Source organism: Bactrocera oleae, chromosome 6 (genome assembly GCF_042242935.1).
Source record: "Bactrocera oleae isolate idBacOlea1 chromosome 6, idBacOlea1, whole genome shotgun sequence".
Taxonomy (NCBI): domain Eukaryota; kingdom Metazoa; phylum Arthropoda; class Insecta; order Diptera; family Tephritidae; genus Bactrocera; species Bactrocera oleae.
The window spans coordinates 24,559,237-24,586,820 of NC_091540.1; the positions used below are offsets into that span (position 1 = coordinate 24,559,237).

A 27,584-nucleotide genomic window follows, 5' to 3' on the forward strand; every position below is an offset into this window, starting at 1 on the left:
TGGAGGCGGTGAAGATCCAAAACTACGTTCGCGAAACGAGTTTGGGTTTGCGAAAAGTATGGTATGCGCGCAGGATCGCTATTACTTCGAATGTGTTGAATTGATGATCCAATCCCTCTTTTTGTTGATTGTGTGGGGTGACATCGTGTGCAGTGTGGTCGTGTATGTTGTGAGTGCGAGTTGTGTTCCAAGGTGTGGTGTGTTGAATTAGGGTGTGACATTATTTACCCTGATGAAGCGGTGTAGTTGGAAGGGGAGTTTATAGTCATTTAAACATCCTGGGCCCCCTTTGCGAATATTTTGCCTAGTAGTACAGATATGCTGTAAATGTCCCAGGTATCACGGCGTACTGCAGTTGGAGAAGCCGAGGGCGCGGTATGCATGATAATGCAGTAGTGGTAGATCCATATTTACCTGTACGTGTAGGATGAAATCTTGATTTTGAAATGGGTATTATGTTTTTTGATTTGGAAGTTAGTGCGTTAAGCAAGAAACGTTGTTTTGCATTTGTTTAAAACTTCTTTACCATCGGTTTATTACGGTTAGCGACTCCACGCCTGGCTCAGCTATGGCCAGAATGGGTGCTCCTTTGAAACCTCTGAAGAGGGATCTTGCGAGAGTGAGATTTAAGATTTTCGCCCACTTTTTAAAGTGAGGTTTACAACTTTTACAAGTGTTTCCCATAAACTACCCTTTTGATGAGCGCTTAGATATTTGGGATAAGTGCGGTCGTGTATGTTGTGAGTGCGAGTTGTGTTCCAAGGTGTGGTGTGTTGAATTAGGGTGTGACATTATTTACTTTTGCTTTTTGTAAATCTAGGTGCGTCACTGTTTCACATTGGGAGTATGGTGCTCCCTTAACTTGATTTTTGAATTATTTATAATTATGAAAATTGAGGCAACTATGAGCCACTATAGTAAGATAGGTGTCGATATTTCGACTTACTAGGACAACTATACTGCGAACGATATTATGTATGGGCGTGGGCGATTGCGGCCAAGAATCGGGAGATTCGAATATCGTTTAGATTATTTGAGAATTGTGATTAGGATTTTCGCTTGTATCATAATTGGCGAAAGCCATCCTGCGGGGTCGAAATTATTATTGCGAATAATGCGGATATTGACTCAGTACGATATGAAAACTAGTCAGATATTGCATTCTAGTGGATCCCCTGTATTTTTATATTGTTGGAAATTATTTTCTTTTGGTATATTTAGTTATATATTTGGATGATTTAGTTGTTTTATAAATATTTGTGTTGTTAACACTAGGGGTGTCAGAAGAAGCTCTGACTTGGTTTCTTGTGCTAATTTGTGGAGTGTTGGAAAGTTGTGGCTTTAGTGGTATTCGTACGACGTACCGGCCATTATTTGATCGAGTAGTTGTGGCTTTGTGGAAGTCTTCACAATACTGATCTTCTGGGGTTGTAATTGATATGAGGTGGCATTTTTCTAACTCCCAAAATTTTTTCAATTGTGAATTGAGGTATTCGTTTGAGATTTCCTCAACTTGAGTGGTCATGGTGGTAACTGGTTCCGAAACTAGTCCACTTAGGATCCACCCAAAAATAGTGTTTTGTGCCAGAAGTGTATTTGAAATTTTCTCAATACCTTCGAGTATTATCTGTGGTATGAGATCGCTGCCTAATAGAAGGTCTATTTGAGCGGGAGTGTTGCAGTTGGGATCTGCTAGCTTTAGGTGTGAAACCTTTTGCCAATGCTTGCTATTTATGTGATAGCTTGGAAGCATATTTGTAAGTTGCGGTAAGACTATAGCTTCTGCTTGTATGTGCTTATCCGCTTGGGGGGAAATTAAGGTAATGGGGCAGATTTTATTAGAGTTTTGAAGTACTCTTCCGCCCATTCCTGTAATTTCAAAGTTGGCTTGTTTTGTTGGCAGTTGTAGCCTATTTTGAGCCCTAGACGCTATGAAAGATCGTTGTGATCCTTGGTCTATTAAGGCCCTAAGTTTAAACAGTTCTCCTCGGTGTTCGATGGAGATGACTGCTGTGGGTAGTAATACCCTATTTTGTATTTCGCTGCGTAGCGTTTGAGTTTTTTGTGCCTTTGAGCTACATGGTGTCTTTTGGCAATTTTTGGGATTTCGGTTTTTGGGAGTTGTTGTTACCACTAAACCTGTGGTTCTTTTTGTATAAGCACTTCTTTGGGGTGATATGGGAAATTTGCTGTAATGAAGCATTGAGTGGTGTCTTTTGTGACAATATAGGCAATTGAATTTGCTTTTGCAATTTTTATATGTATGCGCATGTGACAAGCAATTTGTACATAATTTTTTTGATCTCACGAAATAGTTTCTTTCTATAATTTTTAATTTTTTGAATTTCTCGCAAGATTGTAGTTTATGTCCTCTCGTTCATAGTTCGCATGACGTATGATTATTTTGTTCGGATGTGAACGATTGAGATTTGTAAAAGCTTCTGTTTAATTTATTTTTGCTACTAGCTTGGGGTCTATTGAAGCTTCTTTTGTGGTCGTGTTGTACATTTTTTGTTTTAATTAGCTTTTTGTCTACCCTTTCAGCGATTTCGTACTGGGTAGTAAGAAAGTCTTTCATTTGTTGCCACGTGGGGCATTTCTTTCGTGATGAGAGCGATTGCTCCCATAGAAGTAATGATTTTTCTGGTAATGCGGCAGTGCATATGTTTACCAGTATAGGGTCCCAGCTGTCTGTGGAAATATTTTGTGTCGATAAAACCGACAAACAATTTGAAACAGTGGATTGTAGTCTTATAAACTCTTCACTGGTTTCTTTTTGAATTTTTGGCAAGTTTATTAGTGTCGTTACTTGGTTATCGACCAATATTCTTTCATTTTCATATCATGCTTTTAGAGCTTCCCAAGCCAAATTGAAATTGTCGTCATTAAGTGCGAACTGTTTGACTATTATGCCTACTTGACCTTTTGTTTTGTATCGGAGGTGATACAATTTTTGCGCTTTTGATAATTTTGGATGGTTGATGTATACGGCAGTGAACATGTCCCGGAAGGACGGCCATTCTTCATAACCTCCATAAAATATTTCTGTGTCACATGCGGGCACCTCGAGATGGATGCCTGAACTTGCCTCTTGATTTTGTACTCGTGGCAGCTCTACTCGCTGATGTGGAGTAGGTGCAATTGCTTTTATTAGCTTTAGTTGATCGGAGATCATAGCTTTTGTAGCTTCGTACTGGTCTAAGCAGTTTTCGTATAGTGCGTAAGCCGATGATTTAAAATCGTGTGGTAGATCTGAATTGTCATAATCTACTATGGCGTCATGAGCCGTTTGGAGACGAGTCCAAAAATTGTCAATATTTTGTTTTTTTATTTCCAATAACGATTCAGAGATGTCTTGAATCGGTGAAAATGAAAATCGAGTGCAGTATCGTGTTAATCTGTCACTCTCAGAAATGAATTTGGTGGCACAAATATTTTTGCCTTTTGTTTGCTTTGTGGTAACCTGTCTTGCGCGTGTAGCTTCTGCAGGTGTAATTTGAATTTTATCCACATTCATCATTTTTTTTTGTATGTTAAAATATTTGTCAAAATTTATTAAAATTTTCTCAGTGTAAACTGTATTTACTAGCAATATGATTTTGTTGTGGTTTTATTTTGAATGTATTGCTTTAATTAATTTAATTATTAAAAATCGCACTTTTAATTCAATAATACTTTTTATGTCCTTATATTGATGTATTTAGGTACACCCTAATACACGGACTTGTTAATATATATTTATGTGCTCGTGAAATTGAGAGCTTGTTGAAGAGATCAATCTGCTTTTAGTATTTTTGTACGCAATCCTGCTTGTTTGTTACAAGGGGTATTGCGGGATATATGCCAATGTGGACTTTGAAAATATTATATAAAATTGGATATACCAATATATGTAAACATATGTATGTATGTAAGTATGTTGTTGGTTATATTTTTTTTTTTTTGTTTTTGATAATTTTCAAATTGAATTCGTTTTCACTTTACCGCTGTTAAATTACTTGCGAATTTAAAGTGTATACTTTTACAAATTATTTTAAATTTTAATTTAATTATTCCCAGTGTAGAGTAAAAAGGGATAGGCAAATTCTATGCCGTATGATTTTATGTAAACGCTCGTTCGTATGTTCGCAATACGAAGAGAGCGCGAAATGAAATTGGAAATTTGCAGGTATTTCCCAAAGCAATTATGTATAAATGTATGTTTGTAAGCTAGTTTTATATTTATGCTTATTATGCACTTTGTAAATATGTTTTGTATGTACCTATACGTATATTAAGAATACATATATCGATATACTATTTGTTGATGATGTATGTATGTATATGTTTTGCGCTTGGCAATTATATGTCATTTGTAAACATGGATTATGTACATATACTTGTATGTATATATTAGACCAAAGGGGATATGTATGTTTTTGGTTTGTTTTTATTTTGGCTATTTTCTCTCTTGTTTTTTGTGTTATAATTTTAATTTTGCCTTTGCTTACTTATTTATAGCAATCCTGCTTACTGCTTTACTAAGCATAAGGGGTATTGCCGGACAAATTTGCAAGTAAATACTTGAATAATATTTTTTAGGTTTTTTGTGTTTGTGGAATGGGTGTGTTGTATACATTAAGATAAGCATAAGGGCATCCGATAATTATTTATTTTTAATTGTATATATATTTGGATATATATTGTACCAAACTGTTTTCGGTTTTTCTAATCAAAATAAGTTTGAAATTATGATAGTTTGGTAACCGTTTTATATGTTGTTAAAACGGCTATTTATTAAGAGTTTTTTAGTCAGTAAACCCGTGTTTAAGCATACATATTTACATATAGGATGTAAAAGTTGAAATCAATACGCTCACTCTGTTTTGTTTGTCTATATGTATGTATGTGCGTGTGGTAATATTCCTGTGTTCCTCTCTGAAATGCTTTTAAATTCGCGCCCGTTTTTTTGTTTCTATTTATATTTTGTGTTTAAGTGCTTTTAGGTTTCGCGCCCGATTTGTGTTTTAGTTGTTTTTTGTTTTTTGCTTATACAGTTTTGTATATTTTGTTTTTCACATGCACTTTGGTTTTGTCTCTTCTCCCTTTTTTAACTATGTATGTATATTTGTCAATATGTAACTATTATTTTGCACCGCTCTTTTGTATTATTTTTGTTACATATATGCTTGTTTACTTATCTGTATGTATGTTGTTTGGGTCACCGAACTTTATAACCGCACAGTTTATACATATATTTGGATTTTTTTTTTATTTTATTATTATTATTTTTTAATCCATAGTGCCGCTCACTATGGCTCGAAGGACCATGAATAAATCAGACACTTGCACAAACCATCGTAAATAAAAATGTCCGAGTAATGAGTACAAACTTTAAATTATTTATTAATATATTAAAATATTAAATTGACGCTACAAATGTTCGTGCCGAAAACTGGAGGCGGTGAAGATCCAAAACTACGTTCGCGAAACGAGTTTGGGTTTGCGAAAAGTATGGTATGCGCGCAGGATTGCTTTGCTTTTTGTAAATCTAGGTGCGTCACTGTTTCACATTGGGAGTATGGTGCTCCCTTAACTTGATTTTTGAATTATTTATAATTATGAAAATTGAGGCAACTATGAGCCACTATAGTAAGATAGGTGTCGATATTTCGACTTTCTAGGACAACTATACTGCGAACGATATTATGTATGGGCGTGGGCGATTGTGGCCAAGAATCGGGAGATTCGAATATCGTTTTGATTATTTGAGAATTGTGATTAGGATTTTCGCTTGTATCATAATTGGCGAAAGCCATCCTGCGGGGTCGAAATTATTATTGCGAATAATGCGGATATTGACTCAGTACGATATGAAAACTAGTCAGATATTGCATTCTAGTGGATCCCCTGTATTTTTATATTGTTGGAAATTATTTTCTTTTGGTATATTTAGTTATATATTTGGATGATTTAGTTGTTTTATAAATATTTGTGTTGTTAACACTAGGGGTGTCAGAAGAAGCTCTGACTTGGTTTCTTGTGCTAATTTGTGGAGTGTTGGAAAGTTGTGGCTTTAGTGGTATTCGTACGACGTACCGGCCATTATTTGATCGAGTAGTTGTGGCTTTGTGGAAGTCTTCACAATACTGATCTTCTGGGGTTGTAATTGATATGAGGTGGCATTTTTCTAACTCCCAAAATTTTTTCAATTGTGAATTGAGGTATTCGTTTGAGATTTCCTCAACTTGAGTGGTCATGGTGGTAACTGGTTCCGAAACTAGTCCACTTAGGATCCACCCAAAAATAGTGTTTTGTGCCAGAAGTGTATTTGAAATTTTCTCAATACCTTCGAGTATTATCTGTGGTATGAGATCGCTGCCTAATAGAAGGTCTATTTGAGCGGGAGTGTTGCAGTTGGGATCTGCTAGCTTTAGGTGTGAAACCTTTTGCCAATGCTTGCTATTTATGTGATAGCTTGGAAGCATATTTGTAAGTTGCGGTAAGACTATAGCTTCTGCTTGTATGTGCTTATCCGCTTGGGGGGAAATTAAGGTAATGGGGCAGATTTTATTAGAGTTTTGAAGTACTCTTCCGCCCATTCCTGTAATTTCAAAGTTGGCTTGTTTTGTTGGCAGTTGTAGCCTATTTTGAGCCCTAGACGCTATGAAAGATCGTTGTGATCCTTGGTCTATTAAGGCCCTAAGTTTAAACAGTTCTCCTCGGTGTTCGATGGAGATGACTGCTGTGGGTAGTAATACCCTATTTTGTATTTCGCTGCGTAGCGTTTGAGTTTTTTGTGCCTTTGAGCTACATGGTGTCTTTTGGCAATTTTTGGGATTTCGGTTTTTGGGAGTTGTTGTTACCACTAAACCTGTGGTTCTTTTTGTATAAGCACTTCTTTGGGGTGATATGGGAAATTTGCTGTAATGAAGCATTGAGTGGTGTCTTTTGTGACAATATAGGCAATTGAATTTGCTTTTGCAATTTTTATATGTATGCGCATGTGACAAGCAATTTGTACATAATTTTTTTGATCTCACGAAATAGTTTCTTTCTATAATTTTTAATTTTTTGAATTTCTCGCAAGATTGTAGTTTATGCCCTCTCGTTCATAGTTCGCATGACGTATGATTATTTTGTTCGGATGTGAACGATTGAGATTTGTAAAAGCTTCTGTTTAATTTATTTTTGCTACTAGCTTGGGGTCTATTGAAGCTTCTTTTGTGGTCGTGTTGTACATTTTTTGTTTTAATTAGCTTTTTGTCTACCCTTTCAGCGATTTCGTACTGGGTAGTAAGAAAGTCTTTCATTTGTTGCCACGTGGGGCATTTCTTTCGTGATGAGAGCGATTGCTCCCATAGAAGTAATGATTTTTCTGGTAATGCGGCAGTGCATATGTTTACCAGTATAGGGTCCCAGCTGTCTGTGGAAATATTTTGTGTCGATAAAACCGACAAACAATTTGAAACAGTGGATTGTAGTCTTATAAACTCTTCACTGGTTTCTTTTTGAATTTTTGGCAAGTTTATTAGTGTCGTTACTTGGTTATCGACCAATATTCTTTCATTTTCATATCATGCTTTTAGAGCTTCCCAAGCCAAATTGAAATTGTCGTCATTAAGTGCGAACTGTTTGACTATTATGCCTACTTGACCTTTTGTTTTGTATCGGAGGTGATACAATTTTTGCGCTTTTGATAATTTTGGATGGTTGATGTATACGGCAGTGAACATGTCCCGGAAGGACGGCCATTCTTCATAACCTCCATAAAATATTTCTGTGTCACATGCGGGCACCTCGAGATGGATGCCTGAACTTGCCTCTTGATTTTGTACTCGTGGCAGCTCTACTCGCTGATGTGGAGTAGGTGCAATTGCTTTTATTAGCTTTAGTTGATCGGAGATCATAGCTTTTGTAGCTTCGTACTGGTCTAAGCAGTTTTCGTATAGTGCGTAAGCCGATGATTTAAAATCGTGTGGTAGATCTGAATTGTCATAATCTACTATGGCGTCATGAGCCGTTTGGAGACGAGTCCAAAAATTGTCAATATTTTGTTTTTTTATTTCCAATAACGATTCAGAGATGTCTTGAATCGGTGAAAATGAAAATCGAGTGCAGTATCGTGTTAATCTGTCACTCTCAGAAATGAATTTGGTGGCACAAATATTTTTGCCTTTTGTTTGCTTTGTGGTAACCTGTCTTGCGCGTGTAGCTTCTGCAGGTGTAATTTGAATTTTATCCACATTCATCATTTTTTTTTGTATGTTAAAATATTTGTCAAAATTTATTAAAATTTTCTCAGTGTAAACTGTATTTACTAGCAATATGATTTTGTTGTGGTTTTATTTTGAATGTATTGCTTTAATTAATTTAATTATTAAAAATCGCACTTTTAATTCAATAATACTTTTTATGTCCTTATATTGATGTATTTAGGTACACCCTAATACACGGACTTGTTAATATATATTTATGTGCTCGTGAAATTGAGAGCTTGTTGAAGAGATCAATCTGCTTTTAGTATTTTTGTACGCAATCCTGCTTGTTTGTTACAAGGGGTATTGCGGGATATATGCCAATGTGGACTTTGAAAATATTATATAAAATTGGATATACCAATATATGTAAACATATGTATGTATGTAAGTATGTTGTTGGTTATATTTTTTTTTTTTTGTTTTTGATAATTTTCAAATTGAATTCGTTTTCACTTTACCGCTGTTAAATTACTTGCGAATTTAAAGTGTATACTTTTACAAATTATTTTAAATTTTAATTTAATTATTCCCAGTGTAGAGTAAAAAGGGATAGGCAAATTCTATGCCGTATGATTTTATGTAAACGCTCGTTCGTATGTTCGCAATACGAAGAGAGCGCGAAATGAAATTGGAAATTTGCAGGTATTTCCCAAAGCAATTATGTATAAATGTATGTTTGTAAGCTAGTTTTATATTTATGCTTATTATGCACTTTGTAAATATGTTTTGTATGTACCTATACGTATATTAAGAATACATATATCGATATACTATTTGTTGATGATGTATGTATGTATATGTTTTGCGCTTGGCAATTATATGTCATTTGTAAACATGGATTATGTACATATACTTGTATGTATATATTAGACCAAAGGGGATATGTATGTTTTTGGTTTGTTTTTATTTTGGCTATTTTCTCTCTTGTTTTTTGTGTTATAATTTTAATTTTGCCTTTGCTTACTTATTTATAGCAATCCTGCTTACTGCTTTACTAAGCATAAGGGGTATTGCCGGACAAATTTGCAAGTAAATACTTGAATAATATTTTTTAGGTTTTTTGTGTTTGTGGAATGGGTGTGTTGTATACATTAAGATAAGCATAAGGGCATCCGATAATTATTTATTTTTAATTGTATATATATTTGGATATATATTGTACCAAACTGTTTTCGGTTTTTCTAATCAAAATAAGTTTGAAATTATGATAGTTTGGTAACCGTTTTATATGTTGTTAAAACGGCTATTTATTAAGAGTTTTTTAGTCAGTAAACCCGTGTTTAAGCATACATATTTACATATAGGATGTAAAAGTTGAAATCTATACGCTCACTCTGTTTTGTTTGTCTATATGTATGTATGTGCGTGTGGTAATATTCCTGTGTTCCTCTCTGAAATGCTTTTAAATTCGCGCCCGTTTTTTTGTTTCTATTTATATTTTGTGTTTAAGTGCTTTTAGGTTTCGCGCCCGATTTGTGTTTTAGTTGTTTTTTGTTTTTTGCTTATACAGTTTTGTATATTTTGTTTTTCACATGCACTTTGGTTTTGTCTCTTCTCCCTTTTTTAACTATGTATGTATATTTGTCAATATGTAACTATTATTTTGCACCGCTCTTTTGTATTATTTTTGTTACATATATGCTTGTTTACTTATCTGTATGTATGTTGTTTGGGTCACCGAACTTTATAACCGCACAGTTTATACATATATTTGGATTTTTTTTTTATTTTATTATTATTATTTTTTAATCCATAGTGCCGCTCACTATGGCTCGAAGGACCATGAATAAATCAGACACTTGCACAAACCATCGTAAATAAAAATGTCCGAGTAATGAGTACAAACTTTAAATTATTTATTAATATATTAAAATATTAAATTGACGCTACAAATGTTCGTGCCGAAAACTGGAGGCGGTGAAGATCCAAAACTACGTTCGCGAAACGAGTTTGGGTTTGCGAAAAGTATGGTATGCGCGCAGGATTGCTTTGCTTTTTGTAAATCTAGGTGCGTCACTGTTTCACATTGGGAGTATGGTGCTCCCTTAACTTGATTTTTGAATTATTTATAATTATGAAAATTGAGGCAACTATGAGCCACTATAGTAAGATAGGTGTCGATATTTCGACTTTCTAGGACAACTATACTGCGAACGATATTATGTATGGGCGTGGGCGATTGTGGCCAAGAATCGGGAGATTCGAATATCGTTTAGATTATTTGAGAATTGTGATTAGGATTTTCGCTTGTATCATAATTGGCGAAAGCCATCCTGCGGGGTCGAAATTATTATTGCGAATAATGCGGATATTGACTCAGTACGATATGAAAACTAGTCAGATATTGCATTCTAGTGGATCCCCTGTATTTTTATATTGTTGGAAATTATTTTCTTTTGGTATATTTAGTTATATATTTGGATGATTTAGTTGTTTTATAAATATTTGTGTTGTTAACACTAGGGGTGTCAGAAGAAGCTCTGACTTGGTTTCTTGTGCCAATTTGTGGAGTGTTGGAAAGTTGTGGCTTTAGTGGTAGTCGTACGACGTACCGGCCATTATTTGATCTAGTAGTTGTGGCTTTGTGGAAGTCTTCACAATACTGATCTTCTGGGCTTGTAATTGATATGAGGTGGCATTTTTCTAACTCCCAAAATTTTTTCAATTGTGAATTGAGGTATTCGTTTGAGATTTCCTCAACTTGTGTGGTCATGGTGGTAACTGGTTCCGAAACTAGTCCACTTAGGATCCACCCAAAAATAGTGTTTTGTGCCAGAAGTGTATTTGAAATTTTCTCAATACCTTCGAGTATTATCTGTGGTATGAGATCGCTGCCTAATAGAAGGTCTATTTGAGCGGGAGTGTTGCAGTTGGGATCTGCTAGCTTTAGGTGTGAAACCTTTTGCCAATGCTTGCTATTTATGTGATAGCTTGGAAGCATATTTGTAAGTTGCGGTAAGACTATAGCTTCTGCTTGTATGTGCTTATCCGCTTGAGGGGAAATTAAGGTAATGGGGCAGATTTTATTAGAGTTTTGAAGTACTCTTCCGCCCATTCCTGTAATTTCAAAGTTGGCTTGTTTTGTTGGCAGTTGTAGCCTATTTTGAGCCCTAGACGCTATGAAAGATCGTTGTGATCCTTGGTCTATTAAGGCCCTAAGTTTAAACAGTTCTCCTCGGTGTTCGATGGAGATGACTGCTGTGGGTAGTAATACCCTATTTTGTATTTCGCTGTGTAGCGTTTGAGTTTTTTGTGCCTTTGAGCTACATGGTGTCTTTTGGCAATTTTTGGGATTTCGGTTTTTGGGAGTTGTTGTTACCACTAAACCTGTGGTTCTTTTTGTATAAGCACTTCTTTGGGGTGATATGGGAAATTTGCTGTAATGAAGCATTGAGTGGTGTCTTTTGTGACAATATAGGCAATTGAATTTGCTTTTGCAATTTTTATATGTATGCGCATGTGACAAGCAATTTGTACATAATTTTTTTGATCTCACGAAATAGTTTCTTTCTATAATTTTTAATTTTTTGAATTTCTCGCAAGATTGTAGTTTATGCCCTCTCGTTCATAGTTTGCATGACGTATGATTATTTTGTTCGGATGTGAACGATTGAGATTTGTAAAAGCTTCTGTTTAATTTATTTTTGCTACTAGCTTGGGGTCTATTGAAGCTTCTTTTTTGGTCGTGTTGTACATTTTTTGTTTTAATTAGCTTTTTGTCTACCCTTTCAGCGATTTCGTACTGGGTAGTAAGAAAGTCTTTCATTTGTTGCCACGTGGGGCATTTCTTTCGTGATGAAAGCGATTGCTCCCATAGAAGTAATGATTTTTCTGGTAATGCGGCAGTGCATATGTTTACCAGTATAGGGTCCCAGCTGTCTGTGGGAATATTTTGTGTCGATAAAACCGACAAACAATTTGAAACAATGGATTGTAGTCTTATAAACTGGATTCTTTTTGAATTTTTGGCAAGTTTATTAGTGTCGTCACATGGTTATCGACCAATATTCTTTCATTTTCATATCTTGCTTTTAGAGCTTCCCAAGCCAAATTGAAATTGTCGTCATTAAGTGCGAACTGTTTGACTATTATGCCTACTTGACCTTTTGTTTTGTATCGGAGGTGATACAATTTTTGCGCTTTTGATAATTTTGGATGGTTGATGTATACGGCAGTGAACATGTCCCGGAAGGACGGCCATTCTTCATAACCTCCATAAAATATTTCTGTGTCACATGCGGGCACCTCGAGATGGATGCCTGAACTTGCCTCTTGATTTTGTACTCGTGGCAGCTCTACTCGCTGATGTGGAGTAGGTGCAATTGCTTTTATTAGCTTTAGTTGATCGGAGATCATAGCTTTTGTAGCTTCGTACTGGTCTAAGCAGTTTTCGCATAGTGCGTAAGCCGATGATTTAAAATCGTGTGGTAGATCTGAATTGTCATAATCTACTATGGCGTCATGAGCCGTTTGGAGACGAGTCCAAAAATTGTCAATATTTTGTTTTTTTATTTCCAATAACGATTCAGAGATGTCTTGAATCGGTGAAAATGAAAATCGAGTGCAGTATCGTGTTAATCTGTCACTCTCAGAAATGAATTTGGTGGCACAAATATTTTTGCCTTTTGTTTGCTTTGTGGTAACCTGTCTTGCGCGCGTAGCTTCTGCAGGTGTAATTTGAATTTTATCCACATTCATCATTTTTTTTTGTATGTTAAAATATTTGTCAAAATTAAGTGTAAACTGTATTTACTAGCAATATGATTTTGTTGTGGTTTTATTTTGAATGTATTGCTTTAATTAATTTAATTATTAAAAATCGCACTTTTAATTCAATAATACTTTTTATGTCCTTATATTGATGTATTTAGGTACACCCTAATACACGGACTTGTTAATATATATTTATGTGCTCGTGAAATTGAGAGCTCGGTGAAGAGATCAATACACTTTGTACGTAAGTATGCACGGATTGTTTGTGCGTATGTATGTTTATTTTCTAATGCAATTGAGAGCTCGTTGAAGAGATCAATCTGCTTTTAGTATTTTTGTACGCAATCCTGCTTGTTTGTTACAAGGGGTATTGCGGGATATATGCCAATGTGGACTTTGAAAATATTATATAAAATTGGATATACCAATATATGTATACATATGTATGTATGTAAGTATGTTGTTGGTTATATTTTTTTTTTTTTGTTTTTGATAATTTTCAAATTGAATTCGTTTTCACTTTACCGCTGTTTAATTACTTGCGAATTTAAAGTGTATACTTTTACAAATTATTTTAAATTTTAATTTAATTATTCCCAGTGTAGAGTAAAAAGGGATAGGCAAATTCTATGCCGTATGATTTTATGTAAACGCTCGTTCGTATGTTCGCAATACGAAGAGAGCGCGAAATGAAATTGGAAATTTGCAGGTATTTCCCAAAGCAATTATGTATAAATGTATGTTTGTAAGCTAGTTTTATATTTATGCTTATTATGCACTTTGTAAATATGTTTTGTATGTACCTATACGTATATTAAGAATACATATATTGATATACTATTTGTTGATGATGTATGTATGTATATGTTTTGCGCTTGGCAATTATATGTCATTTGTAAACATGGATTATGTACATATACTTGTATGTATATATTAGACCAAAGGGGATATGTATGTTTTTGGTTTGTTTTTATTTTGGCTATTTTCTCTCTTGTTTTTTGTGTTATAATTTTAATTTTGCCTTTGCTTACTTATTTATAGCAATCCTGCTTACTGCTTTATTAAGCATAAGGGGTATTGCCGGACAAATTTGCAAGTAAATACTTGAATAATATTTTTTAGGTTTTTTGTGTTTGTGGAATGGGTGTGCTTGTATACATTAAGATAAGCATAAGGGCATCCGATAATTATTTATTTTTAATTGTATATATATTTGGATATATATTGTACCAAACTGTTTTCGGTTTTTCTAATCAAAATAAGTTTGAAATTATGATAGTTTGGTAACCGTTTTATATGTTGTTAAAACGGCTTTTTATTAAGAGTTTTTTAGTCAGTAAACCCGTGTTTAAGCATACATATTTACATATAGGATATAAAAGTTGAAATCAATACGCTCACTCTGTTTTGTTTGTCTATATGTATGTATGTGCGTGTGGTAATATTCCTGTGTTCCTCTCTGAAATGCTTTTAAATTCGCGCCCGTTTTTTTGTTTCTATTTATATTTTGTGTTTAAGTGCTTTTAGGTTTCGCGCCCGATTTGTGTTTTAGTTGTTTTTTGTTTTTTGCTTATACAGTTTTGTATATTTTGTTTTTCACATGCACTTTGGTTTTGTCTCTTCTCCCTTTTTTAACTATGTATGTATATTTGTCAATATGTAACTATTATTTTGCACCGCTCTTTTGTATTATTTTTGTTACATATATGCTTGTTTACTTATCTGTATGTATGTTGTTTAGGTCACCGAACTTTATAACCGCACAGTTTAAACATATATTTGGATTTTTTTTTTTATTTTATTATTATTATTTTTTAATCCATAGTGCCGCTCACTATGGCTCGAAGGACCATGAATAAATCAGACACTTGCACAAACCATCGTAAATAAAAATGTCCGAGTAATGAGTACAAACTTTAAATTATTTATTAATATATTAAAATATTAAATTGACGCTACAAATGTTCGTGCCGAAAACTGGAGGCGGTGAAGATCCAAAACTACGTTCGCGAAACGAGTTTGGGTTTGCGAAAAGTATGGTATGCGCGCAGGATTGCTTTGCTTTTTGTAAATCTAGGTGCGTCACTGTTTCACATTGGGAGTATAGTGCTCCCTTAACTTGATTTTTGAATTATTTATAATTATGAAAATTGAGGCAACTATGAGCCACTATAGTAAGATAGGTGTCGATATTTCGACTTTCTAGGACAACTATACTGCGAACGATATTATGTATGGGCGTGGGCGATTGTGGCCAAGAATCGGGAGATTCGAATATCGTTTAGATTATTTGAGAATTGTGATTAGGATTTTCGCTTGTATCATAATTGGCGAAAGCCATCCTGCGGGGTCGAAATTATTATTGCGAATAATGCGGATATTGACTCAGTACGATATGAAAACTAGTCAGATATTGCATTCTAGTGGATCCCCTGTATTTTTATATTGTTGGAAATTATTTTCTTTTGGTATATTTAGTTATATATTTGGATGATTTAGTTGTTTTATAAATATTTGTGTTGTTAACACTAGGGGTGTCAGAAGAAGCTCTGACTTGGTTTCTTGTGCCAATTTGTGGAGTGTTGGAAAGTTGTGGCTTTAGTGGTAGTCGTACGACGTACCGGCCATTATTTGATCTAGTAGTTGTGGCTTTGTGGAAGTCTTCACAATACTGATCTTCTGGGCTTGTAATTGATATGAGGTGGCATTTTTCTAACTCCCAAAATTTTTTCAATTGTGAATTGAGGTATTCGTTTGATATTTCCTCAACTTGAGTGGTCATGGTGGTAACTGGTTCCGAAACTAGTCCACTTAGGATCCACCCAAAAATAGTGTTTTGTGCCAGAAGTGTATTTGAAATTTTCTCAATACCTTCGAGTATTATCTGTGGTATAAGATCGCTGCCTAATAGAAGGTCTATTTGAGCGGGAGTGTTGCAGTTGGGATCTGCTAGCTTTAGGTGTGAAACCTTTTGCCAATGCTTGCTATTTATGTGATAGCTTGGAAGCATATTTGTAAGTTGCGGTAAGACTATAGCTTCTGCTTGTATGTGCTTATCCGCTTGGGGGGAAATTAAGGTAATGGGGCAGATTTTATTAGAGTTTTGAAGTACTCTTCCGCCCATTCCTGTAATTTCAAAGTTGGCTTGTTTTGTTGGCAGTTGTAGCCTATTTTGAGCCCTAGACGCTATGAAAGATCGTTGTGATCCTTGGTCTATTAAGGCCCTAAGTTTAAACAGTTCTCCTCGGTGTTCGATGGAGATGACTGCTGTGGGTAGTAATACCCTATTTTGTATTTCGCTGTGTAGCGTTTGAGTTTTTTGTGCCTTTGAGCTACATGGTGTCTTTTGGCAATTTTTGGGATTTCGATTTTTGGGAGTTGTTGTTACCACTAAACCTGTGGTTCTTTTTGTATAAGCACTTCTTTGGGGTGATATGGGAAATTTGCTGTAATGAAGCATTGAGTGGTGTCTTTTGTGACAATATAGGCAATTGAATTTGCTTTTGCAATTTTTATATGTATGCGCATGTGACAAGCAATTTGTACATAATTTTTTTGATCTCACGAAATAGTTTCTTTCTATAATTTTTAATTTTTTGAATTTCTCGCAAGATTGTAGTTTATGCCCTCTCGTTCATAGTTCGCATGACGTATGATTATTTTGTTCGGATGTGAACGATTGAGATTTGTAAAAGCTTCTGTTTAATTTATTTTTGCTACTAGCTTGGGGTCTATTGAAGCTTCTTTTTTGGTCGTGTTGTACATTTTTTGTTTTAATTAGCTTTTTGTCTACCCTTTCAGCGATTTCGAACTGGGTAGTAAGAAAGTCTTTCATTTGTTGCCACGTGGGGCATTTCTTTCGTGATGAGAGCGATTGCTCCCATAGAAGTAATGATTTTTCTGGTAATGCGGCAGTGCATATGTTTACCAGTATAGGGTCCCAGCTGTCTGTGGGAATATTTTGTGTCGATAAAACCGACAAACAATTTGAAACAATGGATTGTAGTCTTATAAACTGGTTTCTTTTTGAATTTTTGGCATCGTGTGGTAGATCTGAATTGTCATAATCTACTATGGCGTCATGAGCCGTTTGGAGACGAGTCCAAAAATTGTCAATATTTTGTTTTTTTATTTCCAATAACGATTCAGAGATGTCTTGAATCGGTGAAAATGAAAATCGAGTGCAGTATCGTGTTAATCTGTCACTCTCAGAAATGAATTTGGTGGCACAAATATTTTTGCCTTTTGTTTGCTTTGTGGTAACCTGTCTTGCGCGCGTAGCTTCTGCAGGTGTAATTTGAATTTTATCCACATTCATCATTTTTTTTGTATGTTAAAATATTTGTCAAAATTAAGTGTAAACTGTATTTACTAGCAATATGATTTTGTTGTGGTTTTATTTTGAATATATTGCTTTAATTAATTTAATTATTAAAAATCGCACTTTTAATTCAATAATACTTTTTATGTCCTTATATTGATGTATTTAGGTACACCCTAATACACGGACTTGTTAATATATATTTATGTGCTCGTGAAATTGAGAGCTCGGTGAAGAGATCAATACACTTTGTACGTAAGTATGCACGGATTGTTTGTGCGTATGTATGTTTATTTTCTAATGCAATTGAGAGCTCGTTGAAGAGATCAATCTGCTTTTAGTATTTTTGTACGCAATCCTGCTTGTTTGTTACAAGGGGTATTGCGGGATATATGCCAATGTGGACTTTGAAAATATTATATAAAATTGGATATACCAATATATGTATACATATGTATGTATGTAAGTATGTTGTTGGTTATTTTTTTTTTGTTTTTGATAATTTTCAAATTGAATTCGTTTTCACTTTACCGCTGTTAAATTACTTGCGAATTTAAAGTGTATACTTTTACAAATTATTTTAAATTTTAATTTAATTATTCCCAGTGTAGAGTAAAAAGGGATAGGCAAATTCTATGCCGTATGATTTTATGTAAACGCTCGTTCGTATGTTCGCAATACGAAGAGAGCGCGAAATGAAATTGGAAATTTGCAGGTATTTCCCAAAGCAATTATGTATAAATGTATGTTTGTAAGCTAGTTTTATATTTATGCTTATTATGCACTTTGTAAATATGTTTTGTATGTACCTATACGTATATTAAGAATACATATATCGATATACTATTTGTTGATGATGTATGTATGTATATGTTTTGCGCTTGGCAATTATATGTCATTTGTAAACATGGATTATGTACATATACTTGTATGTATATATTAGACCAAAGGGGATATGTATGTTTTTGGTTTGTTTTTATTTTGGCTATTTTCTCTCTTGTTTTTTGTGTTATAATTTTAATTTTGCCTTTGCTTACTTATTTATAGCAATCCTGCTTACTGCTTTATTAAGCATAAGGGGTATTGCCGGACAAATTTGCAAGTAAATACTTGAATAATATTTTTTAGGTTTTTTGTGTTTGTGGAATGGGTGTGCTTGTATACATTAAGATAAGCATAAGGGCATCCGATAATTATTTATTTTTAATTGTATATATATTTGGATATATATTGTACCAAACTGTTTTCGGTTTTTCTAATCAAAATAAGTTTGAAATTATGATAGTTTGGTAAACGTTTTATATGTTGTTAAAACGGCTTTTTATTAAGAGTTTTTTAGTCAGTAAACCCGTGTTTAAGCATACATATTTACATATAGGATATAAAAGTTGAAATCAATACGCTCACTCTGTTTTGTTTGTCTATATGTATGTATGTGCGTGTGGTAATATTCCTGTGTTCCTCTCTGAAATGCTTCCAGCTGGTATGCCTAGTGATGTTGTTTGTGTGTGTATTGTTTTTATGCTTTTAAATTCGCGCCCGTTTTTTTGTTTCTATTTATATTTTGTGTTTAAGTGCTTTTAGGTTTCGCGCCCGATTTGTGTTTTAGTTGTTTTTTGTTTTTTGCTTATACAGTTTTGTATATTTTGTTTTTCACATGCACTTTGGTTTTGTCTCTTCTCCCTTTTTTAACTATGTATGTATATTTGTCAATATGTAACTATTATTTTGCACCGCTCTTTTGTATTATTTTTGTTACATATATGCTTGTTTACTTATCTGTATGTATGTTGTTTGGGTCACCGAACTTTATAACCGCACAGTTTATACATATATTTGGATTTTTTTTTTTATTTTATTATTATTATTTTTTAATCCATAGTGCCGCTCACTATGGCTCGAAGGACCATGAATAAATCAGACACTTGCACAAACCATCGTAAATAAAAATGTCCGAGTAATGAGTACAAACTTTAAATTATTTATTAATATATTAAAATATTAAATTGACGCTACAAATGTTCGTGCCGAAAACTGGAGGTGGTGAAGATCCAAAACTACGTTCGCGAAACGAGTTTGGGTTTGCGAAAAGTATGGTATGCGCGCAGGATCGCTATTACTTCGAATGTGTTGAATTGATGATCCAATCCCTCTTTTTGTTGATTGTGTGGGGTGTCATCGTGTATGGTGGTAACTTCTGTGGTGACATCGTGTGCAGTGTGGTCGTGTATGTTGTGAGTGCGAGTTGTGTTCCAAGGTGTGGTGTGTTGTATTAGGGTGTGACATTATTTACCCTGATGAAGCGGTGTAGTTGGAAGGGGAGTTTATAGTCATTTAAACAGTGCGGGATCCCGCTTTTCGTTGTAAGTACATATATGTATATATAAGTATGTATCTCACAAACCTCTAAAATATATCAAGCAAACATAGTGGTAGCATTTATTTCTAACATTTGTACGTTTTTAAAATACGCTTATAAGGACTGTTCTGAATTCATTACAAGCGTATTTGGTATCTTTGTACGTTAAACTATAGGTCACATACTAGCCCTATGTGAGACGTCAGACGTCCACCCTGCCTACGCACCTAGGTCAATACACACTTAGTTTCATAACTAATTTTTCGAAAAAGTTTGATGAATGGTAACCTTGTGGAAATAATCGACGATTTAACGTGAGTACTTTGCCAGATATATCCTGTGGCAAAAGATGAGATGTCGACTAAGCGGATATTATAACACCAATCGGACTTTCGAATTTCCACTCAGAAATTTTAATTATTTATCGATAAAATTACCAGGTGACTAACCTACTTTATATTAGCATGTATAGCTGACATCCTAATCGCTTCTAGGAATATTAAAGGACACAGTGGGCATCTTCCATCGCTTTTCGAATGGATCACGATGGTCCGAAAACTGCGTTCCTGGGTATAATAATTTTTTGCAGTAAATTTCCTTAAAAAAATGCATCGTAGTTTCAGGCATCCCTCCACAAGTACACTCAAGGGACTTCCATAAAATGGAGAGCATTTCACGCAGTCTACTGAACTCCGGAAGAGGTAGCTTTTGTATGATCATTGGGCGAAACTTACTGATGCTACTTAGTATGATATGGACAATGGATTTCTTCAGGAAAAAGTAAAAATTATACTGTCCATACCAAAATTTCGTTACTAACGAAGCATGACATGTCACAATCTTCCCGGATCAGAAATCTTTGCTTCATGTTTCCGCCTAGGACCTCAATCGAGCGGCACATAACTACTTATATCCACTGCCTAGCAAGTAAAAATAACATTGTCGCGTATCAAAGATATATCCATGGCAATATCTGCGAATGAACCAAGCACAAACCGAGCAAGCTTTGCTTGATATTACGACTAATTAAAGAAATAATTTGAAAGCCAACCTCGTAGCGTCCATAGTCTGGTGGGTAGGACGTCCAGTTCATAAATATGGAGTTGATTCAATGGATTTAGTAATGGAGAGTGTTGTGCGATTGACAACGGAAAAATTTAAAAGTTGACACATGAAATATGTTCTAATAATTTTATCCTTTTTATCTTAATGACAGCTAGCACAAAGTTCACAAAATATATATTAATTAATAAAACATAAAAAATGGAAAAGGAAAATGCTATTGTCCTTTTTTTGCCACTTTTTTCCTCCACTTAAATAAAATTTCCATAAACTATTTGTATCAATAGAATTTTTCTTTCTGCAATAACATTTAAAATTTATTTTCTATTTACAATTTAAAAAATCCTGAAATGAGTTGCAATTTTTATATCATAGCAAAGATATAATTTTCACAACAACATTGAATATTTTTTGGCAAAAAAAAAACTAGAGTACCATTTTTGTAGGCTTAAGTCCCTGTGCTTTCAAAATTTATAAAAAAAAATACTTTAAGTATATAAAAACTACTGTACATTTGTGAATTCAATATAAATAAGTAGGTAACTTACGAGCCGTAAAAGATTTTTGTTTTTTGACTCACCTGGCTAAATCATTCCAGTGGTGTGTCAAATAAGAGGTTGGGTGATTGTGAAAAAAGTTTTTTTCGCCATAACCTTTGGGAGCTTTTTCTCCAAGTAAACCGCACTGTTCCAGTACCTAAAAAATTAAACATAATGCATATTAATAAATGTAATATTTCCTTATCGCACATTCAATTATCTTCAAAGGGATGTAGGCATGTCACAATTTCGTAAATACATATAATATGTAGATATACTAGCATAGCACATATTTTAAGTGTTCATTGCGATTGCGACAAATCCCGTAACAATAAAAATGTAAGGAAAGCCTAAGTTCGGGTGTAACCGAACATTTCATAATCTTGCAGCCTTTCTGAATTTCAATAATGTATCTCACAGATCTCACTGGAGTCCCCATATTTGGTATCTAGGGACCTCACTTTAGAGGAATTAGGGAGGCTGGTCATGTTGTCATAGAACCTGATTCCCCTGGAGAAGAGCCAAATGACGATAAGAAAATTAAAGTCTCCTACGATGGAGGCATAACAGAAAATCGCTCAGATGATTATACAAGGTGCGTTCCAAACAGTACCAAAGTAAACTCTAGTGGTGCCATCTATATGTCGTTAGAATCTGCTATCCTTTATAGACTTCCAGTAAAAATTTCATGACATTTCATCTATTGGAAGTGAAGTTATTGTGTTTTAGGTGTCAATATGTTTTTGTCATCGGTGCGAAAATGAGCTTCGAACAAAGAGCCAACATTAAATTTTGTTTTAAAATTGGTAAAACTTTTACCGAAACGTTTGAATTGATGAAACAAGTTTATGGCGATGATTGCCTATAACGTAGCAGTGTGCACGAGTGGTTTCAACGTTTTCAAAGTGGTCGCGAGGACATAAATGACGATGAGCCGAAACCCAAAAAATCGTGCCTGGAGAAGTCAAAAGTGAAGACAATGCTGATTTGTTTTTATGATTACAAGGGTATTGTCCACAAAGAATTTGTTCCACCCGGCCAAAACGTTAATGCGGTATTCTACCTTGGAATTTTGAAGCGTTTGGTGCGCCGTATTCGACGTGCTCGGCCCGAATATCGCGAAGATGGAAGTTGGCGTTTGTTGCACTATAATGCGCCGTCTCATCGATCTACGCTTGTGGCCGATTATTTGACCAAAAATCACATTTTAACAATCAACCACTCCCCGTATTCAACTGATATGGCAGCGTGCGACTTCTACCTTTTCGGAAAAATGCATTCGGTGATGAAAGGAAAGCGTTATGCAGACGTGGAGGCCATTCAAAAGGCTTGCACCGGCATACTGGCGGCCATACCAGGCAACGAGCTAAAACACTCGTTCGACATGCTTTTGGACCGTGCAAAAAGCTGTATTAAAGCAGAAGGAGACTATTTTGAATAAAATTAATTGATTTTGCCGATAAAACCATTTTTTCTGTTTTTTTTTTTTTAAGTTTAAAGGAACCCTCCTTGTAATATTGGTACTACAACCAAATATAAATGTTCTCGACATGATGCTAGGGGTAGACGCAAATCAACAGCCGAAGCAACACCGGACCCAAAGGTCAAGTAGAAGATACAAATGGTTCCACCACCAAAACGCGCACAACAATCTACGTAGTTAATTAAGGATAAAAGTAGGGAAGATGAGTATACTAAGCCACAAATAAAGAAATTTAAATTCAAAAGTACAGCGCCAGGGAGAGAAACCCGACAGAATATTTTTGCGACGAATATGAATAGTTACGGGTAAATTATTACTAATACAACATAGGAAGATACATAGTCATCGTAAACTGTTATATGACATGTTAACATTTGAATGGCAGAAATATGCAGCCACCAGCTACGACGTCACTTAGTTCAATTCCCACAAAAGCTGGTTCTACGTTGCCGGAATTGACGCGGATTTTATCCGGCTAAGGGCTGTTATTTCAGCGATCTAACTCTGTTTGGATCTTATCAATCGACTCCCCAACCTTCATCCCGCTCCAATCATCGCCCGAGAACCATTCAGCAACTCCTGGTTCCTCGCCGAATCAGTTCCGTTTGTGAGACCGTAATACGCTGAAGTATCACATCAGACAAGTGCAATGCTTGCAATTCCGCAAGGTGATCGCCGAAGCAGCTCACAGGATATCACCCGAAAATAAGTTCGCTACTTCGTGGTGAAAACCGTTTAGTGCTAGGCGACTTTAACGCGCACAACGATCGTAGAAGGATAGAGCTGACGGAACAGATTGCCGATTCGACATTCTGCACAATAAATGACGAAGCCCCCTACCAAAATTATGGACACCTGTAATAGCTCGCCAGATATTACCATCGCTAGCGGTGGTCTGATAAATAACATAACCTGTCGATAGTTATCTCGATCGAGAAACAACCCGCAGACGGCGCACCACTTACTTTCACCGATGGGAGGTTCAGAGTGCCATCAAAGAGGCCAAATCGTCCACATCCATTGTCCCTGACGGAATAAGCATGCTGATGCTAAAACATCTAGGCTCGACGGCAGTAAGCTACCTCACCAAAGTCCTCAACTTGTCGATGACCCCTCTTCAAATACCCAATGTGTGGAAAGTCGCAGGAGTGGTCCCACTACTGAAACTTGAGAAACCCGCCAACAAAGGGGAGTCATATCGTCCGATAACTTTCCCGAGTCTAGCAGACCATCAGCATAACTTCTGAAAAGTGCACAGCAACACCATAGCACCTAGCGTCATAAACGCCCAGATAGTTCATGACCTAAACCTGTGCGGGGACGACCCTCGTAGCGTTGGACTTGTCAAAAGCTTTTGACACAGTCAACCACACAACGCTACTTGAGGACATAGAACAATCTACGCTATGAACTACCTGAGTGGTCCGCATTCATCCGTACGGTTTCGTGGTAAAAACTCCAAACTTAGAAGTATTAAACAGTGGGTTCCGCAGGGTGGTGTACTCTCCCCACTACTGTTTAATTTCTACATACATACAATACTCCCCTAACCACCAGAGGGAATTTCCGTGACCTCGTATGCTGATAACTGCACGATATTGACGTTGGGCAATGGAATCGATGGCATGTGCTCGAAAGTAAACGGCTATCTCTCCGACCTTTCTCGCTTCTTTTCTACAAGGAGTCTGACACTCTCGCCTACTAAATCCACTGCGACCAGTTCTACTAACTGGACGAAGGAGTACAGACTGGATCTAAACATTCCAGTCGATGGCACAACAGTCAACCACCCTAAAATTTTAGGAGTTACATAAGACAGTCTGTGCTACTTCACTCCTCACGCGACGGTTAAGGAACATAACGAGCTCCTCTCCAAGCAGTTTCTGCTGGTATGATTTCGCAGAAAACACCCCTGCAGTTGGATCATAAAGAGGTCCTTCCTTGATTACGTCGACGACATTGGACAGTACGCCGACCAGACTTCGGACGCAACGAACTTTAGGCATGCACTGATCGTCATTTGCAGTGAAGGTATCAACACCTTCACCGACTCCCTCTCAGGCAATGGCGTACTTGGAGTCAAACCACCACCCATCGCAGACGTAGAGATCGAATTGCTACGTGAATCTAGAGTGACCCTTGCCCAACTTAGTTCTGGATACTGTAGCAGGTTAAACTCCTACTTATCTAGAATCTAGCCCGACATACCCAATAAATGTTCTGCATTCAATGAGTCTCCGCATGAGACCAACCCCCTCTTTGCATGCCCAACGAACCCCACTCATCTAACAACTATTTCCCTATGGTCCGACCCCGTCGAAACAGTCGCCCAAACTGAAACTTTTCACCCAAGCGGGGACTAGATAACCATTACAACAACAACGTCACTTAGATGCGGGCACCTTTCCAGCAGTCACTTTTGTCACTCCCGCGCGACATGTTCAAATATGAGCATGTACGTTGGTGGCAAGAGCCATCATTTAGTGGTGCGCCGCAGCATAGGTTATATTTATAAGTTTAAATATTAGTAAAAATATGTACCATAATCTCAACTATCATACAAACATATACAGTCCACACATAATTACACATATAGATAACATAAAACACGCACTCACATATGTATTGAGTTGTATGCGTAAAAGCAACACCATGTGCTTTGAAATACATACAAACATACACACATACATACACATTTAATTAGATAAGTAAGTTTTGTAAATAGTATATAAGGACAAGCAAATTTAAAATAAAAAAAATTAGAATGAAATATTTCTCACTCAATGACGTGTCTATCAATTTTAGTCCCCAACCTGAGGTAAGACAATATTGTATAGCGCGTCATCATTTGGTCTTACAAACCAATTAAACAGGGCGCCTGAATACTTTGGTCCGATTTAGTCATAAGGTGGTACAGATACATTGATTGCTTTTTGATTTGTATACCGAATAGTGAAAGAATCAGATGGACTTTAAAATTGTGTTATATGGGAAGATATATGGGCTTTCATCAAAATGTGGGCGATATGTGTAAAATTTTATGTCTCTGGCGACTTATTTAAAGTTGTATCGCATTTTTAGTAGTTTTTAATAAAACCGTTATATGAGGAATGGGTGGGGTTATAATCCGAAATCAACTCCATATCTATCTCAATTAGTTTTACAACCGTTAGGTGAACAAATCTATAATACTCTGAAGCAACATGTCTCAATATTATAAAAACGTTAACTGCGGTTGCACCGAAGCTAGAACACCCTTCACAAAAAAAGGTTTCCATATAAGAACTTGATTTTGATCGTAAAGTTTGTATGGAAGATATATCATACAGTAACCCGATCAGGAAAATTTTTTTGGATATTATTGTAGAACGATGCCTTGGACAATAATTTGTGCCAAATTTCGTGAAGATATCTTGTCAATTTAAAACTTTTTCACACAAGAACTTAATTTTGATTGTTCTGTTTATATGGTAGCTATATGTTAAGTAGTCTGATATCGGCAAATGGCAGCTTCTTGGGGAGAAAAAGATGTGTACAAAATTTCAGATTGATGCTTTATTTGTATACTGGAAAGTTAAAACATCAGATGAATTTAAACTTGTGTTATATGGGAAGTAGGCGTGATTGTAGTCCGGCTTCGCCCATTTTCACACTTTGACATAGAAATGTTAGGATTACAATGTTATTGATTTATCTCGCTTTTAGTAGTTTTCAACAAAACCGTTATATGGGGGCGGATTATCATCCGATTTCACCCATTTTTAAAGAAGGTGCCAAAAATGTTTGTTTTGAGCAAATTTTGTTGAATAGATACATTTAACAATTCTACGCGAGAGGACTATGGACCTTCCGGTGTTCCTTATTTTTTTTTTTTTAAGTGTTCGTTGCCAAATTTTTAGCTATTGAAACTTTCATTATTTGTTCGCATGCAACCATTTTTGTTATTTTGTGAATAAAACAAATTTAGGACAAACTTTAATTATGATTTAAATATGTTTGTACACTATTTTATATGAAATAAATTTGTAAAAACAAATTAAGTGATATGATATTAAATTGTAGATTTTTTGAACTTTAAATGTAAATATCTGAAAAACTATAAGTTTGTCTCCAATGCCGAGGACAGCATTGTTGTTGTTGTAACGATTATCCAGACACTGTTTGGGAGAAAGCAATAAGTTAACTGTCATCGAAATCACTTAACGGCAACTCCAAGAAATGAGCTGTTTCGACATTGTAGTCCGTAGGGAGAGAAGAACTAAGTGAGTTGATTTCATTGGGTATGCAAAGAGGTATTAGTGACATACGGGGACTCATTGCTTGCAAAACTTAGATTTTGTATAACAGGGTCTATTCTGCTACAATGCCCAGAACGAAGTTGCGATGGGGTCACACTTGTTTCACGCGGCAACTTGAGCTCTTGTTGTACAATAGGTGGTGTTTGGACTCCAGTACGCCATTAACTGGGAGGGAGTCAATGAAGGTGTTAATAGCACCACTGTGAATGGCGTTCAGTGCTTGTCGGAAAATGGTCGCGTTTGAAATTTGCCCGGTATATGGTTCTAGTTCTTTGAGGTGTTTGAGGAATGTTCTCCTGATGCTCCTAGGAGGCGGCTCGCTTCAAGTAGGTGACTGCAGGGATGGATTCTGCGAAAACACCCAAGCAAAAACTGCTTGGAGAGAAGAGTGTTATTCTTCTTTACAGGGAGCATACGGGCCTTACTATGAATTGTAGATGTTCGATTTGAGATATCAGGAGACATCTTGTTACAACGTCCGGTGTGTTTTACGTGAGTACCTGCCGTCGATGGCCTTACCTCACGGTGCTCAAAAGCACGGCATATCGATACAATGCGATCAGCGCCCC

The 27,584-nt window shown here is 35.7% G+C and overlaps 1 protein-coding gene across 3 annotated transcripts in view; it reads right to left on the reverse strand.

The window, feature by feature from the left end:
• LOC106623148 (uncharacterized) overlaps nt 1–27,584 on the reverse strand; it is a 200,143-nt gene that overhangs the window by 142,643 nt on the left and 29,916 nt on the right. For all 3 annotated transcript variants that reach the window (XR_011397195.1, XM_070112226.1, XM_036371518.2), the window contains exon 2: nt 21,276–21,391. Coding sequence is in view for 2 of the 3 variants with exons in the window: in XM_070112226.1 (XP_069968327.1) it covers nt 21,276–21,391 (116 nt within the window). In the remaining variant the exon portion in view is untranslated. The remainder of the gene's footprint in view (nt 1–21,275; nt 21,392–27,584) is intronic.